This window comes from Melanotaenia boesemani, chromosome 24 (genome assembly GCF_017639745.1).
Source record: "Melanotaenia boesemani isolate fMelBoe1 chromosome 24, fMelBoe1.pri, whole genome shotgun sequence".
In the NCBI taxonomy this organism is placed as follows: Eukaryota; Metazoa; Chordata; class Actinopteri; order Atheriniformes; family Melanotaeniidae; genus Melanotaenia; species Melanotaenia boesemani.
This window is the reverse complement of record NC_055705.1, coordinates 1,779,487-1,798,806: the sequence shown is the minus strand read 5'-3', so window position 1 is coordinate 1,798,806 and position 19,320 is coordinate 1,779,487. Positions and strand designations below refer to the sequence as shown.

Genomic DNA, 19,320 nt, shown 5'->3' with positions numbered 1-19,320 from the left:
GTACAGAAACAGAGTGAGCATGACTGAAGAGGCGGTGGTGAGCAGGCAGCAGAGATTTACTGTAAATGAGGATGTTTAAGCTCTGACTCAACATGTTCAGCTGAACTGCAGCCAATCAGCCGAGTGGGAGACGATCACCGTCCAAACTGAATGTTTGTTCTGCACAAAAGCTGCAGGACATTTTCTAACTGCAGTGAAAACAGATTATTCACCATGGTCTGCACAAACAGAGGGAGAAATGAAGAGAAAACGTACCCTCCGTCCTTCATCCTGCCAGATTTCAGCATTAAATCAACAAACATGATTAAATGAACTGGTTTTAATCATCTCTGGCAGGAAAATAGTTTTCATTTGCAAACCTTCAAACCAAGTTACATTTCAATTCCTATTTCCACATTTATGACCAAGGCTCTATATTAACACTATATTTTGCTTGAGCTGGGTGTTGTTGTTTACAAGCTATGTTGACAACATACATGCTTTAATTACGTTATGCTCTATGCCATAGACGGGTAGGAAGGATTCACTCCATCTTCTGTACACATACATACGTAATTTGGTCAATTTTCAGATGAAAGGAACAAAGAAGCCATCATCTCTGCTGTTTATGGCTCTTTCAGCATGTTTTCTTTCGCCATGTTTTCCTTTTGTCTGAAACGGACGACAGACTCAGATTTGAGCTCTGCACTGCCCTCTGGTGGACATGTAGCCTAACAATCATGATGCTGGGAGAACGTGCCCAGTGATGCTTCAGCTGGTCATTTATGTACATAAAGGGAGCATACATTAGCCTTTTCTCCTGTCACAGGGTCACATTATGCAGCTTGTGAACAGGTGGTGTTAATTATTATTATTTTGTAATAATCAACACTTCAAATGCAAAATATGCAAAGTAGCCATGTGACCATGTAAACTCCACCCACACCCAATCAAGTCGGCCATATTGTGGATAGATAAAAAACCCTTTCCATAACCGAGTCAACCAACTTGTAGCCATTAATTATTCCAGAAATATAAATATAACAAAATGTGTAATGTAATATAGAGGAGACTCCAGGAAGAATAGTTACTGATGTCTCAGTAGCTAATGGGGATCTTGAAAAATTAAATGAAAAAAATGAAAAAAATCTTAAACTAATTGTTTTTTTTATTAATCATCACTAAATGGAATGATTTTGAAAGGTTGATGGTTTGGGATGCAGCTCATATTTTATTTTAAGCCCCCCGTCCAGCATGGTAGCAGAAGAATGATGGTCTGGCAGCTCCTCTTGATAATCTGATTTATTTATTTTAATATCCTTTATTCATTTTGAACTATTGAATTCCTGTAATCTTGCTGGACCTGACCAGATGGGACAGAAAAAAAGGAGAATAGTGATCAGAAGTAAAAACAAAAGTAGAAGAAAGTAGCCATAAACATGATAGCAGACATGTTTGGTTGAATGGCCTTACTTACCGTCTGTAATACGCTGCTGTTGCTCCTACCGTGATCTCAAAATGAACCGAATACTAACCTCCTCTATTGTCACCATGTTCATCACTGATAAAATTCAGCGACTTTATCCAGTGAACATTTTCCATTTTATTAAGTCATGTCAGAATATTAACTGTCTGAACTGGGAATGAAGCACTTTTCTCAAACTGGTTTCTATCCCTGCTTATCAGGGAGAACTGGTGTCGCTATGGTTGGCTATTCTTGGTGCCATCCACCCAGTCCACAAAGTTGGCCATGTTGGTGTACACCCCATAATACCCTGGATGTGAACAGCCCCGCCCCCAGCCAACCACACCCATCAGGAAGTGGGTGGAGCCATACTGCGTAACTAGCGGGCTGCCATCATTTCCACAGCAACTTTCCAGGTGGCCCTGAAGGTATCCGGCGCACAGCATGTTGTTGGTGAAGTTGAACTGGGCCTTCTGGGAGCACTCAGAGTTCTGGATGATGGGAACTGACATCTTGCGGAGAACTGGGGAGACTGGAGCCCTATACTGGGTGTCAGCGTTGCCCCCGGTGGTCCTCCTGCCCCACCCAGACACAGTGTGGTAGCGGACCGGCAGGAGCTCCTGCTCAGCAAAGTGCTGGGTGGGAAGGCAGATGGGGATGGCATAGCGGTTCAAGGTGACGGACCGGTTCAGCTGGAGCAAGGCGATGTCGCTATCTCCCGTTGCAGGGGCGTATCTTTCATGTGCAGTCACCATGGAAACGGGGATCTTCTCTTCTGTGCCCTCGTCTACATCTAAGTTATGTTCCCCTGGTTACATAAAAGAAGCTGTTAAGTCATGTGACAAAAATGACAAAACTATTACTTATTTTAAAAGTAAACAAACAAAACAAAGTTGACAACTTTGAAAAACATTATTGTTTTTCCTTTTTATTGGAGAAACTGGCGTATACCTGATGCTCGTTGTCTTACCAGCCAGCACAGTGAGGTTTTGGGCATAGTTGCCATAGACACAGTGGGCAGCAGTGATGACCCAGTCTGGGTGGATCAGGACACCTCCACAGTGACTCTTTCCATTTAACTGAATCAAGACCTAATAAAAAAATACGATCAAATCAATAAAACAACAAAATGCTTCCAGATCGTCTCAACACTTCCTAACCACATCAGTAATCTGACTGAGACCGCTAGTAGAGATGTGACGTTCATGAATGAATCGATTCTTTTGAACGGCTCTGGTAAATGACCCATGAGAATCGAGTCACAGTAGCGAGCCGTACGTTTGAGATCGGTTCATTTTTATATACAAATTGCCCACGCAATGTGACATGGAAGTCTGATGTCCGACATGCTCAATTCACCTGAATGCATCGCAGAGCAGCTCTAGGGAGGAGCTAAAGGTAATGCGGGAACAACGCAGTAAACACTACGGTACAAAAGGGGATTCATTAATGAGCATTGCTGAACTCGGGGGGGGAACGAAACAAACAAACAAAAAAAAAACTCTCCAATAAGATGCGCAAACGGAGCAGCATTTGGATGCATGTTTCTGTTGAAAGCCAAGGTAAGGCAAAGTGCAATATTTGCCAGAAAAGTCTATCTTTCAAGTCTGTGTCTACAAACAATTTACACCGGCACTTAAAAATCAACACCCGGCAGTAATTGTGTCAGATGTTAGAAACCAGGAGACGGACTCCAGCACCAATGACAGTGATGTCTCCTTTAATGCAGCTCCTTCAACTTCTGCTGTCTTAACATCAGATAGTGAAAGATCCCAGACCACTCTGACTCCATTTTCAGTGCCAGCATCACCTAATGGTCCTTCAGACACCACCGGGGTCCTATCACTACGTCGCCAAGCACCTTGTTCTTCCACAAAAAACATTCCTGACACAGGTATAAAAGTATTACAGGACATTAATGGGGAAGACTCTATTCTTAGCTTTCAAGAACTGATATCAAAATATAAGACTGATAACCACTCTCTGTTTTTCTACTTTCGGATCAGATCTGCATGTAAAGCCTATGGGGTCCCTTGGGGAGCGGAGCTGAGTGACCACCTAAATGACCACTCTAAATGGTTACAGGATTCCCCCAAGAAAACAGTGTAATTTCTGTATAATAAACTCTTAACTCAGGGCGTTATGTGCTCATCGGGTATGAAGGCATGGGAAGAAGAAGTCCGAGCCCGATTGGGAAACAATTTGGCGTAATGTTGAGAGAACCTCCAAGAATCCAAACCACCAATTCATACATTTGAAGTTCTGTCATAGAGCATACTTGACACCAATTGTGAGACACAAGATGGGGGCTGCTGCGGATCCTTATTGCTCTTTCTGCTCTCCGGGGACCGTAGGCTCATTTATTCATGTTTTCTGGGAATGTCCTGGGCTTGGGCAGATCTGGGGGAGAGTACTAGACTGTCTTGGGATGTTAACAGGAGTCATTTTGCCACTGGAACCTGCTGTACACCTTTTAAATGATGGCTCACATTTGTCCCTTCAGGAAAGGACTCGTAAGACCTGGCTGGCAGGCCTCACAGCAGTCAAAAAGATTATAGCACAGAGATGGAAACCACCTAATGACTTATCATTCACACACTGGCTCCGTTGTTTTATGGACATTGCATATTTGGAGTTATCGTCTGCAAGGGTCAACAACGCAACCCTAAACACGACTGAATCATGGAGTCAATTGATAGATGATCTTAAGAGGTTGCTTTCTGAATGAGACTTTTAAGTGTATAACAGCATAGTAAGAGGTCTGGTTGGTGGCAGGGGTAGGGGGGTGGGGTTTTCTCTTTCTCCTTCTTTTTTTATCCCTTTTTTTGTATACCATTCTTAAAGAGTAAAAAGCAGAAGATTTGACGTGTTTAATTGCATTTGTATATATTTCTGATCTTCTCAATAAAAATTTAATGAGAAAAAAAAAAACATTCCTGACACACCAAAAAAAACAAACAACTGTAAGTCAGTACAACTTTGGAACACCTGCCTTGACCCCGTTGAGACAAGCAAAGATAGACGAAGAACTTGCCAAAATGATTGACACTGACTTCCAGCCATTTGCAATTGTGGAAGATAAAGGGTTTAAAAAGTTCTGCAATGCTGACAACCATGTAGGAGGGTAGTATCCGAAAAAATGTCAGACATGTATGAGAAGGAAGTAGCCTCACTTAAAAAAAGGGTGTCTGAAGCATCAGCTGTGTGCCTTACAGCAGACTGCTGGACATCAAGAATGACCACCTCCTTCATGTCCTGTTATACTTGACTGCTTTGAATTTAGTGAGCGGCACACAGCAGACAACCTGGCAAAGAAGCTCATGAGTGTTGCAGAAGAGGAAGGTTGACAAGAAAGTGATGTGCTGCTTAACAGACAATGCTGCAAACATAATTAAAGCTATCCAAATCATCAATAGCACACACTATAAACCTTACAGTTAAAGATGCCCTCAAACATCCTTGACAAAGTTAAAGAAGCAGCTGAATACTTCCACAGAAGCACAGTGGGTGCTCAAAAACTGAAAGAAACACAGCTCCAAATGAAAATGGACATACTACGGCCCAAATAGGACTGCATCACCAGGTGGAATTCCACCTTTTACATGTTGCAAAGCTTTCTCGTCCACAAAAACCCCATCATCTCCACCCTTGCTGTCACCTGTTAGACCTCTATCACAGCATGAATGGATCATTATGCAGGAGATGTGCAACATTTTGAAGCCATTCGAAGAGGTCACCGTGGAACTGAGTGCAGAAAGGTATGTAGGTCAGCTGATCAGCAGTAGATTTTTATATTATGCATAAAATTTTCCAATAAATAATTATTTAATTATCTTCTCACCAGCTATGTGACTGCCTCCAGAGTACTCCTGCTGGCCAGGGGACTGCAGAGAGCCACGACTGACTTTCAGAGATGTGCAACAACCCAGGAAGCAAAAGACATGGCCAACTGTCTCATTCCAAATATGTCAGCTAGATTCCGCAAGATGGAGTACAACCACACCCTTGCAGATGTTGCTACACTTGATCCCCGGTTTAAAAAAATTGCTTTCACCGATGACAGTGCTGCAGATGAGGCCTTTCAAAGGATGAAAACTGCAGCAGCAAGACTCACACAAAGCAGCAGCATGGTCCCCCAGCAACTAGACCCTGAGGAAGGAGACAGCAGTGCTCCGCCAGAGTCCGTTTGGAGCTATTTCAATGACCAGGTAAGGGGGTGAATATTAATCACATTAGTCCGTTAAATATAAGAGGATGTATGTATGTAAGCTCATCATAAAATTGTTATACCTCTCACCCTTGTGAGCAGGTTGCTGGAGCAGTGGCAACCAGAAACCCCACAGCAGATGCCATCTTGGAGGTGCGGGGTTATCTAGAGGAGCGTCTTCTTCCTAAAACCGAAGATCCTCTTATGTGGTGGAAAAGCCGGGTCCTCGTGTACCCCAGCCTTACCAAGGTCATGGCTAACAAGCTCTGTGTAGTAGCAACATCAGTTCCATCTGAACGAGTATTCTCTAAGACAGGACAAATCCTGTCAGAGAGAAGAAGTGGCCTGAAGCCAGCAAAAGTTAGAGAGAGGAAGTAGAATCCACAAAGGATGCTAGTACTTTATTATTTTAGGAATGTCTAATTTTGTTCACACTTCGAAATTATTTAGACACCTTTGCACTTTATTGTTGTTTACATTGTTCTGATGTGGATTAGAGTTAAGGAGTTCAGGTCTACACACTAGGTACAGTAGTAGTTTTGATGTTTGAAGTATTCTATGGAAACAAATATTGTGACTAAAATTTGCACTGATGTTGCTCAGGTTGATTCCATTGCTTGTTGTATTTTTCCTGTATTTTTGTATTTTCTGTATTTTTAAAAACCTTTCATAGTAGTTTTTTAACTTTTGAAAATATTCTTGTGTGAAAATTTAGGATTAAAATAATTTTGCGTGGAAGCTAATTGTAGCCAGCTCAGTTTTATTTGTGCCACAAAGTCTTGTTAAGTATGGGGATATGGAGCTACGGTAACCATGGAAACACAAGCCAACTGAAATATAATAACCAATATTTCAAGATAATTCCCACCAACAGAGTCTATATTAGTTTAATTTAAATTTTACCATATAATCACTACCACTGATTATTGCCTTTATAAATATGAGTTACCCTGCAGTTTTTAAAAGAAAAAAAAGAAACAAAAACAAACGAGACAGTCTTTTGAACGGCTCTTTGGAAGGAACGGATCCTCAAGATCCGGCTCCCTTCAAAGAGCCATAAATCCCATCTCTAACTGCTAGCATGCTTCACTGAATATCACCCCGCACACAGCAAATTCATTTCATTCATAATAAATGAAATGAAAACAACACTTTAGTAATCCCAGAGGGAGATACAAAGATTACAAACCCTGCCCAGTCAATCATAGTTATAATAAACTCCGGTTATATTAAACTCCGCCCACATCCAATCATGCCAACCATCTTGTAGCCATTAAGTTATTCCAGAAAATTCACATTTTTTCTTGATTTTTTAAATGTTAAAACAAACTTTGGCACACTAAAAATGTTTAATTAATTCTAGAAACGCTGCTGGACGATAAAAACCATTTGCATAATTAAATGAGAACATTACAGAAAAATATGACAGAAGCAACGACCTTCAATCCAAACTAACACCAGACAACCAGCTGCAGCACCTGGACAGAAACAACAGAGAATTTCCTGCAGCTTTTACAAGAAAGCAAAGCTGATAATCATCAGGAGTTCCTAAAACATTAAAAATAACCAAAACAGTTTGATTTTAACCCAGTTTTATCTCATTATCAGTGTTATTCAAAGACCTTGGCAGTGATTATATATGGTGGTATGATCATAATAAAACATTCCTAAATATGGACAGGCTACTGTAGCGTTCTTACCTTTGTCCAATTAAAAACCCATACAGGACAACTAAGTATTGTTTAAACTCACTTATGTTTTGTGTTAGCTAATGTTAGCTTCTCAGTAATATGATTACGTTTGAGCAGCAACACTTCAACAAACAAACAAGCAACTTTAATATGAGCATTTAAAACCTTAAATAAAATAAGAAGTTAAAGAAACCCCAACAAGAACTAAAGCTGGTTACAAAGGACCAGGGGCGCTGCTAGAGATTTTGGGCCCCATGAAAAGAAACTGAAACTGATGCTATATGGTTGTTAGTAGTTAATCTTCTGATATCTAGAAAATATAAATATTTCTCTGATTGGATTGAAACAGTCACCCAGTCTGCTGCTCTAGAAATGTCTCTGTTCCTACTGCAAAGCAGGAGGATGGGTCCAAACTACTGACCTAATATTACTATGATAGCTGAGAAAATAAATGCAAACTATTTTTATTTAATATTAATCATTCCAACTTTTTTTCTATTATATAATGTTTTTTCTCCACAATAATCAATTAATTCAACACTCAGCTGCTCACCTCGTTCCTCAGGGGCCACCTGGACATGTTCAGGTGGGCGGGGAGGGGAGGGAGACATGGTCAGGTGGGTGGGGAGGGCGGGGTCACCTGGACATGTTCAGGTGGGCGGGGAGGGGAGGGGGACATGTTCAGGTGGGGGGAGGGGAGGGAGACATGGTCAGGTGGGTGGGGAGGGCGGGGTCACCTGGACATGTTCAGGTGGGCGGGGAGGGGAGGGGGACATGTTCAGGTGGGGGGAGGGGAGGGAGACATGGTCAGGTGGGTGGGGAGGGCGGGGTCACCTGGACATGTTCAGGTGGGCGGGGAGGGGTGGGGGACATGTTCAGGTGGGGTGTGGAGGGGGACATGGTCAGGTGGGTGGGGAGGGGGGGTCACCTGGACATGTTCAGGTGGGGGGGGAGGGGTGGGGGACATGTTCAGGTGGGGTGTGGAGGGGGACATGGTCAGGTGGGTGGGGAGGGGGGGTCACCGGGACATGTTCAGGTGGGCGGGGAGGGGTGGGGGACATGTTCAGGTGGGGTGTGGAGGGGGACATGGTCAGGTGGGTGGGGAGGGGGGGTCACCGGGACATGTTCAGGTGGGCGGGGAGGGGTGGGGGACATGTTCAGGTGGGGTGTGGAGGGGGACATGTTCAGGTTGGGGGGAGGGGAGGGGGGGTCTGGCAACATCTGCTTCGGCTGCTCTCGTGTCTGTTCGAACATGCATGATGTTTTAATAGAGCAGCTTGCTAATCGTTTGCCTGCCTTGATTATTTGATTAAAACAACAGTGAAATTAAATAAAATCCAGTTTTCTTCAGAAATATGAGCTAATATGGAGTAAAGTGAGCTAGCTTATATGAACAAAGTTTAGAAGAGACAACAAGCTAATGTTCCACAACTTTCCATCAGACGAACTAACCGACCACCTCGCCTCTGAAAGAACTGGGTGACGTACTGTCCACCCCTCTGTTCTCTCTCCAGTCTCAGCTTTTTTCTTTTTGTTTTAAGCTTCCTGACTTTTGAGGCATGCTGCCGTCTTACCATCCACTCGCTGTCTGTCGCAGCTGAAGGAGCAGATGGACTGAACCATTTAAGGGAAATATAGAGGGGGGGGTTGAGTGTTCAGAAATGTTTCCAAAACAAAAAAACTTAGTGATACCGTTGCATTGTGACTAAATTACAATTGCACTGAGGGCCCTTCTGGGCCCCCTGTCACTCATGGGCCCCATGAATCCTTCCCCTGTATCCCCCCTTTTCGCCGCCCCAGCAAAGGAGGACACACTTACAGAGCGAAATGTTCAAATATCCTTCTCCTTTCCTTGGTTGACTTTGACCAGATGGTGTTTCCAGATATACAATGATTATTGTATCTATACAGCTGTTAGGGCCTAAATTAATGATATACAATACTTTTTATAAATGTCTAAATACCAAAGGTAATTTTTATTGACATGAACACCCCCACAGCTCAACTTGTTTGCTAGCTCAACTGCGCTGACGCTAACGGTGGGCCGATTCACTATTTAATCAATGTGCTGATTCAGTTGCAATTTGTAAATGTTCAAAATGGATATTTTTTATAATAATTAAATGAGAGGAACACAGCTGCAAAGTGTGGCAGGAACATAAAAGTTGTGCGTGCCGCCCAAACCGGGACGAACCGGTTCGAGCTTCATCGCCCGGTGTTCGTAACAAATTAAGGAGCAAAGGTGGAAAACGCCATGCTAACAGCTGATAAGTAGCTTGTTTTTAAAACCTAGAGGGATTTGTCAAGTTGTTTTTAAACACTGAACAAAATCGATCATTTTAAAGTGATAGAAGGATATTTCTTCATTTCCCATTTCCAAACACGGACCAGAAAGAATTTTGTCTTGGTGTGGGAGCAACTTCTTTTTATCTAAAGATATTAAGCAGCAGTCCTTCGTGTCTGGAGCAGTAGGGTTTACCTGCCAGGGACTCTCCCCTTTGGGACCGAGGTTGTCTCCCACCAGTCTGATCTGGGTAACGACACTCTGGTTGAGTCCGGTTTCTGCTGGAGCCACCTGACCGCATGGGAACTCAACTGCAACACAGTCACATCAATGACTGATATTGTCACTATGAAACTTAAATCTATAAAAGGTCAGTGAAGCTTGATCAGCTCATTTAGCTGAATTAAGGAGGAATTAAGGAAGATAAAGCAGTTGCCTCTCAGCTCCAAGACCATTTATCCCACAACAATCTGTATGAACATTTTCAATCCGGTTTCCGTCCACTCCACAGCACTGAATCCGTGTTACTTAAAATCACTAATGACCTCCTTCTGGCAGCTGATTCCGGTCTGTTATCTATTCTCATCCTCCTTGATCTGAGTGCGGCCTTTGACACCATTTCCCACTCCATCCTTCTGGATAGACTCTCCTCCATCGGCATCACTCACTCCCCCCTCAGCTGGTTCAAATCATACCTCTCCGGCCGCACTCAGTTCATCCAGTTGAAAACATTTACCTCCCAGTCATTCCCAGTCACCACTGGTGTGCCCCAGGGCTCTGTCCTTGGGCCCCTGCTGTTCCTCATCTACCTCCTCCCCCTCGGTTATATATTTAGAAAACACCACATACATTTTCATTGCTATGCGGATGACACCCAGCTCTACCTCTCCACCAAGCCGAACTCTACCCTCCCACCATCTTCCCTCACAGATTGTCTTCAAGAGATTAAGTCCTGGTTCACCTCAAATTTTCTTAAACTAAACAGCAGCAAAACAGAAATTTTACTAATAGGCACCAAATCCACTCTCTCTAAATCTGACAGTTTCTGCATTCCCATTGATGATTCTTCCATTTCCCCCTCCCCTCAGGTAAAGAGTCTGGGTGTCATCCTTGACAGCACTCTGTCTTTTACATCACATATCAATAACATAACCCGGTCAGCATATTTTCACCTTCGTAATATCAACCGCCTCCGCCCCTCCCTCACCCCTCACACCGCCGCCATACTCATTCACAGTCTTGTCACCTCCCGTCTCGACGACTGTAACTCCCTTCTGTTCGGTCTTCCCCAAAAAACTCTTCATAGACTTCAGCTGGTTCAGAATGCAGCAGCCCGGGTCATCACAAGAACCGCCTCCACCCATCATATTACCCCTGTTCTGCAGCAGCTCCACTGGCTCCCCGTCACCTACCGCATCCACTACAAAATCCTGCTGTTCACCTACAAGGCCATCATCACCTCGCTCCTCCCTACCTTTCTGATCTCCTCCATGTCTCCATACCAGTCCGTTCCCTCAGATCCTCCTCCTCCATCCACCTCATCGTCCCCCCCGCCCACCTTGTTACCATGGGGAGCAGAGCTTTCAGCTGCTCTGCTCCTCATCTCTGGAACTCCCTCCCCCCAGACCTCCGTAACTCTGATTCTATACAGCTGTTCAAATCCAAACCCAAAACACATCTGTTTAAACTGGCATCCTCACTGTAATATTTCACACTGCTTTTATTATTGTTTTATGTATCCGTTAATTTATGAATGTATTTATTGATTTGTTTTATTCTTGTGTTTTATCCTGTAAGGTGACCTTGAGTGTCAAGAAAGGGGCCAACAAATAAAAAGTGTTATTATTATTATTATTAATAATAAGAAGAAATTATTATTATTATTATTATTATTATTATTATTATTATTATTATTATAATAAAATACTGAAATAATCAGTTAATCTTTCTTTTATCATTAATCATTGATGGTTTCTGACAGTTAAAAATGGAAACAGTTGAGGGAGTCTTGTCTGAAGCTTTGATACCTTTGGCAACACACTGTTGTCCATCTTCTCCGAGCTGGTATCCCTCAGCACAGAAACATCTGTGTCTTTCTCCCGAACCACCACAGAAGTGCTGACAGCGTCCGTTGTGGTAAAGACACCCGAGCGAGTCTTCGAACACTGTGGACGAAACGTCCATCACAACGGCTTCCAAACTAAAGTTCCAGTAATACATTTTTGGGTTTACTTTATCTAATGGGTCTCCAAAATCTACATTTAAACATTTTATATAAACACAAATGTCTCCTTTAAAAAGGTGACATTGATTATATTTTATTTATATTGGTTTTCAGTTGATGTCATGTCCTTCGTGGCCTTCAGGGAAAGTGTAATATAACAAATAAAACTGTAACAAAGTTAATTTATTTTTATATCAACATAAACATCTTTTTTTGTTATTTGCTGGTAATGATTTTTTTCTAAATAAAGTGAAAATTTTGTGATTAAAACACATTATTTGTTCTGTATCTTAGCAATCCCAAAATGTAGAGTTTCTAATTCCACAGTTTTTAAGCTCATGAGTGGCCACAACACCTTTTATGATAAAAACTTTAAATTACGGCTCTGTGCCTGTTGCTTTAAAACTGCTTTATTCATACTGACATGGGTACATCTCTGCAAACACAAGGTCTGTTTGGACACTTTTGGAGTCATTTAGGAAACACTTGTGAGATTTGTTAAGGTGTGTAAATATCAGTATATGTGCTACTGGTGAAGGATAAATGAACTATTATTATTATAATATTATTGTAGTTGTCAGTGCTTGGAAGCTGTAGCGTGACAGCCATGTTTTACCCGTCTGACAGTGTCGTCCTTCGTATCCCTCGGGACACTGGCAATCATAGGAGCTGCCAGTGTCGGTGCGCGTCCCGTTGTTATGACATGGGTTGACCTTGCAAGGGTCGCGACCTGAAAGCACCATTATGGTTAAAATCAGAAAAGAACACATTTATGAGGATAATTACAATAATGAAAAAATGGTAAATTCACAATAAACTTGGCAGAAAAAAGTAAGCAGATTTATAATAATACCAACTGGCATTTTTTATATAACTGGAAAGCTTTATTAGTCAGCTCCTCATTAACAGGAAAATATTGTCAGGGATTGTCACATTTCAGGGAGGTACTACCCACGCGTTTAGCTGTGTTGCTCATTACACAGAAACAGGAGCCTTGCAAGTTATACATGAATGTAAAGGTCATTAATCAGGCTTTCCAGTGTTGTACAATTCAATACACGCTGGTATAAAATCAACCAAAGATAAGTGTGCTTACTTTATGCTAAGTTAATGTGATAGCTGTACTTTAAACTGGTAGTTTAAGATGATCACAAATATCACCTGCATATGAAACATCTTTGTACCTAAACATGTATTTGTATGTAAGAGATTAATATGTTTTTTATAGTAGATGTATTCAGGATAGATCACTCTCTTCACACTAGTCCCCAAAAATAGTAAATAAAGAATAAATAATGTGTCCAGTACTTACGATTGTACCTCAGCCAGAACTCCCACTGAAAAAATAACCAAAGTATATCATTTTATCAAGCGGGGTGCGTTAGTAAGGCTACAAATCTTATATTTTTTCCACTGCTAGTAAAACATGAACAAATTTGTGAAGGTACTTTGGGCAAACGCTAACAGAACAGCATAGAGTTAAACAACCAAAATAAAATCAAACCATGTTCAAATGTTTTATAGCTTTCGTGTTATTGTGGGACTTATTGCAAAAACGTGCTCATCCTTTTATCTAAACTGGTTTAAAATTTTCAAGCATGACATTTCTGATCTCTAGAGTTAGTTTAGAGGCGTAGTCAGGTTTGTCTAACCGCCTTGTCGTCGTTTTCAAATGCCTCTCGAGCCTCTTCGTAGTCGCAGATCTCCTCGATGCATTCCCTCTCGATGTTTCCCTGTTTAAACTCCTCCAGGAAGCCGCTGTTCGCTCGTCGCCACCTCCGCAGAACTGTGTCAGCCTCCTGCTTCTCCACAAACACTGAAAAACAAGATATTCCATTTATTTTATTCCTTACACTACTTTCAAAATTTAAACACCAGCAAATGTTTTAATTTCTGACCATTTGCATGAACTTTTACAAACAAATGTCGTTACAAACATCCTGACCTGCAGCAGCAGCGATTCCCAGAAGCAGAGTCCAAACTGTGCAGCAGCTCCTCAGCATGTTGGTGGTGATCGAAGTCCAGCAGGAACGAGACAAAAAAGCGGGGTTTTCAGGGGGGCTCGGGCGTTTACTGTAAGCGACTCCCTGCTATTTTAATCAGGTCTGCAAACAAACCTGAAGCGTAGGAGCCGCTCACTCTTTACTGACGTACTGTAAATACAGCTGGACATTAAAATATTCACATTTTAGAAACAAGTCGAAACAGTGCCAAATATTAAATTAAATAACTTTATTAATCCAGCCAGGGGAAAATATGGTGTTATAGTATTTTTTTCTTTTTATATATATATATATATAATTAATTATATAATTAATAAATAATTAATAAACATATTCTTGTATGGATGATCAGCTCCAGGAGCTCCAGATCATTCCCCAGAACAGAACCAGAACTTCTGGATCTTGATTCCTGAAAGATAATATGGCCAAAAACTCACTGATAACATTTAGCTGTCCTGTACGGTGGCTGAGAAGTGACAAACAAATTTATATTTAACGAAACACATTTTCAAATTTAAAAACAAATTTACCAAATATTAAACTTCTGTGCAAGTGCCAAGACAAATCTACGAAAGGCCAAACACAAGTACAAATCCCGAAGTAAGCCAGACTACGAGATGCGTCATCGCTGCTTCGCTTCCGGCATTCAGGACGTTCCCGGTCCGTCGAGACACGCCTGCTGTTCGTTTGTTCTGGGGTTTGTATTTGTGCTGAGCCTCTTGTAGATTTGTCTCAGTACAAGAGTTTAATATTTTGTAAATTTGTTTCCTAAAATGTCATTTTGTTTTTAATTTTATTGTGTTTTGTAAATGTGTTTTGGACTTCTCAGCCACCATAGTGCTGCGTGCAGATTTTTTTTCTTTGTCCAAGTTGAAAATCACTGCAGGACCACCTCGTTTTTAACTTCCCGCTAGCTTTGTTACCCAGTCTGCTAGCGTCTGAGATCTGTTTCTACAGTAGTTTCTGCCTCCTCTGCAGTCCTTCTGTGTCCTTGTTGGGCTCGTTTGTTAGATTTCATGTCCTGTCAGAGCATTTGGAAGAAACATTTTGAATTTCCTCTGATTTCTTTCTGCCGTGCTCCGGCGTTGCATCCTCTTTGTTTCCTCTAACTCTAGATGACTAACTTTGTTGAGGTATTTGCTCATGCATTTGGGTTTGGGGCAGTTAGTTGGTGTATCGTACTAGCACACAGTGTTTCTGTTGTCATAGATACTCATCATAACAAATCTTTAAAAAGTCCAACGTAAAACCCAATAAAAACAGCTTGACAGTGGACTGTAAAATTTAATGTTTTAACTGTTGCCCATAGGATCATTATAGTTTTAACTACATTTGACAACTAAACTTTCAAAAGCTTTAAGAAGTTTTACGAAAATCTGCATGTCAGGGAAAAAATAATATTCTATGATATTCACAAAAAATGCTTTAAAAAGGTAATAATCATCAAACAGAAAATTTTACGTCTGTTGTTTTTATTAATTTTATGGGAAACATAACCGAAGTAGCTGGTTTTCCTCAGGTGGTCCGGTTGTGAAGCAAAGCTTCTGTGATGTTTTGAGACGTTGCTGTTCGGTTGTGGATCCACTCCAGGTAGTTGGACACTCGGGTGTAGATGCCGTAGTTGCCCGGACGGGCGCAGCCCTTCCCCCAGCTGACGATCCCCAGCAGGAAGGCAGTTTTCCTGTAGTTCGTCACCAGAGGTCCGCCGCTGTCGCCTTTACACGAGTCCGACCGACCGTCTAAGTATCCGGCACAGAACATGTTCTCGGTGAGCTGAACGCCACTTTCCTCGACGCAGGTCTGCGTTCGCATCCGCGGCACCATCGTGCGTCTGAGGAGGTTGGAGGTGGGCCCGTTTTCACTCCGCCTCCCCCAGCCGCTCACCGTGTGCAGGCTAACCGCCCACAGCTCGCGTTCGGCCAGAGGTCGCGTAGGCAGGCAGATGGGTACGGCGTACGGTGTGAATCGGATTGGAGACGCCAGCCGGAGGAGGGCGATGTCGTTGTTTGCGGTGTTCATCTCGTAGTTTTCGTGCATGATGATCTGTGCGACCTGGATGGGCTGCTCCGTGGATTCATTCACCGCGATGTTGTGTTCACCTGAAAATAAATTAGCAAGAATAGCGGACATGATCCATCACGGCGGAGAGAAAGCAGCTTCATCAACCATTAGCTTTACCAGCTGTAGAACAGCTTCATACCTGCGATGACTTTAAGGAAGCGTTTGTCGGTGGTCTCCAGACAGTGAGACGCTGTGAGGATCCACGTTGGTTTATAAATCACTCCTCCACAGATACCTTTGCCTTTGTACATCAGCAAAACCTTCAGACAACACACCAGAACTGTGTAAGGGAATAATAATAACATAATAATAACAATTCATTTAGAATGCGCCGCTAGGTGGCAGCAGCAATTGTAGTAGCTCTGTTTTTAACTTGTGATTTTTTGCAATATAGCCGTCTTTTTAAGACATCAGCTGTCAATCTGTGTCTGTTCGGGTAGATTTTTTCGCGCTGGTCAGAGGCTGTGCTATACGGGAGATTTTTTCTGAATATTTTTTCTTTTTGCAAGACTTGTTATTGTGAGTCTCCATGGCAACGAGACTTGTTTACCATCGGGATCAACTGATAAAACTCTCCAAACTCAAGATTATCAGTGAAACAACACTTCAAATCCCAACGGAGTTGAAAAGAAAGAGAAGAGGATGCAGGGCAGGAGCGAGGCAGAGAGAAAAACGGTGGCGATTCAAACCGTTTCTTCCAACGGTTGTTATGGGAAACGTGAGATCGCTAGTTAACAAAATTGATGAACTTCAGGTGCTAACCAGGTCTCTTAAAGAATACAGAGAGTGCAGTATTATGTGCTTCACCGAGACATGGCTGCATGAACACATCCCAGACTGTAATGCGTCTGTACACGGCTTCAGGACGGTCCGTGCAGACCGCAATAAACAACTCAGCGGGAAGCTGAAGGGAGGTGGAATTGCGGTGCTGGTAAACCAGCGCTGGTGTCATCCTGAACATGTCACTGTTAAAGAGAAGATCTGCAAAAGAGACATTGAACTGCTAGCTGCGAGTCTCCGCCCGTATTATTTACCCAGAGAGTTCACATGCGTTATTCTGGTAGCGGTATATATATTACCTGGTACCGCTCCAGACGCAGCCTGTGATGTCATTAACTCTGTAGTGGCCAGGCTTCAAACACAACATCCAAACGCATTTGTGGCGATCTCTGGAGATTTTAACAACATCTCCCTCTCTGCAACTCTACCAACTTTCCAACAGTTTGTCAGCTGCTCCACCAGAGAAAACAAAACGTTGGACTTATTTTATGCAAACATTAAAAATGCATACAGCTCCTTTGCCCTGCCACCTTTAGGAAGATCAGACCATAACCTAGTTCTTCTCTCCTCCTCCTACAAGCCCATCGTTCAGCAACAACCAGTCATTAGAAAGGCTATTAGAACCTGGTCTAATGAAGCTGAAGATGCTCTGAGAGGATGCTTCGAGGCTACAGACTGGAACGTCCTATGTGAACCTCATGGAGATGACATCAATGCCTTGACTGAGTGTGTGACAGATTATATTAACTTCTGTGTGGACAGCACCGTTCCAACAAGAACAGTGAGGTGCTTCCCCAATAACAAACCCTGGATCACCAGTGACCTGAAAAAGCTGCTGAACATCAAAAAGAAAGCTTTTAGGGATGGAGACAGGGAGTTATTGAAGTCCACACAAAAACAACTTAAAACACAAATGAAGAAGTGCAAGGAGGACTACAGGAAGAAGTTGGAAAGTAAGCTTCAGAAAAACAATGTGAGGGATGTGTGGTCAGGAATGAAGAAGATCACTGGCTTCGGGATAAAGGAGGATCAGACTGATGGAGGTCTGGACAGAGCGAATGAACTGAACATGTTCTTCAATAGGTTTAGCTCACCTCCTGCTTCAACCCCAACTAGCCACACACCCTCCATGAGCCCACAGCTTTCCTGTCACACCTCCACTCTGTCACCCTGCAGCTCAGTCAAGGACCTGGACACAACCTCATCTCCCTCCACATCAGGACTTCCTGAAACCTCCTCTGCCTCCACCTCCACTCTGTCTGTCTCCTGTAACCAAGTCATGCAACAACTGGTGAAACTGAACCAGAACAAGGCTGCAGGTCCAGATGGTGTCAGTCCCAGAGTTCTCAAGACCTGCTCAAAACAGCTATGTCCGATTCTCCAGCACCTGTTCAACACCAGCCTGAGCCAGAAAAGAATCCCGGTGCTGTGGAAAACATCCTGCCTTGTTCCAGTGCCTAAAAAACCACAACCAGCTGAACCAAAAGACTACAGACCAGTCGCCCTGACATCTCACGTCATGAAAGTCCTGGAGAGACTCTTACTGGCTCACCTCAGCAAGCAGGTGAACACCTTTCAGGACCCATTACAGTTTGCATACCGTAATGGGCTTGGGGTTGAAGATGCCATCATATACCTGCTTCAGAGAGCCCACTCTCATCTGGACCAGTCAGGCAGCACTTTGAGGGTCATGTTCTTTGATTTCTCAAGTGCTTTTAATACGATTCAGCCTGCTCTGCTGTGTGAGAAGCTGCAGAAATTCCAGGTGGATCCCTCCACAACCACCTGGATTTACGACTACCTCACAAACAGACCACAGTTTGTGAGACTGAAAGGTTGTGTGTCTGAGATGGTGGTCAGCTGCACTGGAACACCACAAGGGACTGTACTTTCACCATTTCTATTCACGCTGTACACCTCAGACTTCCAGTACAACTCTGAGTTCTGTCATCTGCAGAAATACTCTGATGACTCAGCAGTTGTTGGGTGTATCAGTGATGGACAAGAAGCAGAGTACAGAGAACTGGTCGGTCAGTTTGTGAAATGGTGCGGTGACAATCATCTCATCTTGAATACCAAGAAAACAAAGGAGATGATTGTTGACTTCAGGAGGAACAAGAACACACATAGAAGTGTTTCCATCATGGGAGAGGAGGTGGAGGTGGTGGAGGAATACAAGTACCTTGGAGTTCAGCTGGACAACAGACTTGAGTGGAAAAGCAACACTGAGTACATTTACAAGAAAGGTCAGAGCAGACTCTACTTCTTAAGGAAGCTGAGATCTTTTAACGTCTGCACCAAAATGTTGCAAATGTTCTACAGGTCTGTTGTTGAAAGTGCAATCAGCTTTGCAGCAATCTGCTGGGGCAGCGGCATCAGAACCAGAGACTTGAAAAGAATTAACAAACTGATCAAGAAAGCCGGTTCTGTGCTTGGAGTAACTCTGGAGCCGCTGGAGTTGATCATCAAAAAAAGAATTCTGTACAAGCTGACGAAGATAATGGAAGATCCTTCACACCCTCTACACAACGCCGTGACGAAACAACAGAGTGTGTTCAGTGGGAGGCTTGTTCAAGTCCGATGCAAGACAGAGAGATACAGAAGATCCTTCCTTCCAGCAGCTATC

The 19,320-nt window shown here is 42.9% G+C and overlaps 3 protein-coding genes across 4 annotated transcripts in view; all 3 read right to left on the bottom strand.

Moving 5' to 3' along the window:
• LOC121635255 (NLR family CARD domain-containing protein 3-like) overlaps window positions 1-19,320 on the bottom strand; it is a 1,000,352-nt gene that overhangs the window by 158,457 nt on the left and 822,575 nt on the right. The gene's annotated exons all lie outside the window — the stretch shown is intronic.
• Window positions 1,565-13,916, bottom strand: LOC121635289 (coagulation factor VII-like). Its single transcript, XM_041978425.1, has 8 exons — window positions 13,796-13,916; window positions 13,503-13,666; window positions 13,163-13,187; window positions 12,467-12,580; window positions 11,654-11,791; window positions 9,822-9,937; window positions 2,415-2,535; window positions 1,565-2,252 (listed from the first exon to the last, which is right to left on the bottom strand). The coding sequence occupies exons 1-8, from the start codon at window positions 13,851-13,853 to the stop codon at window positions 1,681-1,683; spliced, it is 1,308 nt and encodes a 435-aa protein (XP_041834359.1). The 5' UTR covers window positions 13,854-13,916; the 3' UTR covers window positions 1,565-1,680.
• The window catches only part of f7 (coagulation factor VII), a 29,915-nt gene continuing 25,903 nt past the window's right edge, over window positions 15,309-19,320 (bottom strand). For both annotated transcript variants that reach the window (XM_041978423.1, XM_041978424.1), the window contains exons 7-8: window positions 16,054-16,174; window positions 15,309-15,952 (exon numbers count right to left, since the gene is read on the bottom strand). In XM_041978423.1, coding sequence (XP_041834357.1) covers window positions 15,369-15,952; window positions 16,054-16,174 — 705 coding nt within the window. In that variant the 3' untranslated portion in view covers window positions 15,309-15,368. The remainder of the gene's footprint in view (window positions 15,953-16,053; window positions 16,175-19,320) is intronic.

Coding starts and splice junctions, on each gene's coding strand:
- LOC121635289 (XM_041978425.1), bottom strand. CDS start 13,853: ATGCTGAGGAGCTGCTGCACAGTTTGGACTCTGCTTCTGGGAATCGCT. Junction 12,581..13,162: donor GTTCTGGCTGAGGTACAATC/GTAAGTACTGGA, acceptor TGGTGCTTTCAG/GTCGCGACCCTTGCAAGGTC. Junction 9,938..11,653: donor ACAACAGTGTGTTGCCAAAG/GTATCAAAGCTT, acceptor ACTGTGTTGCAG/TTGAGTTCCCATGCGGTCAG.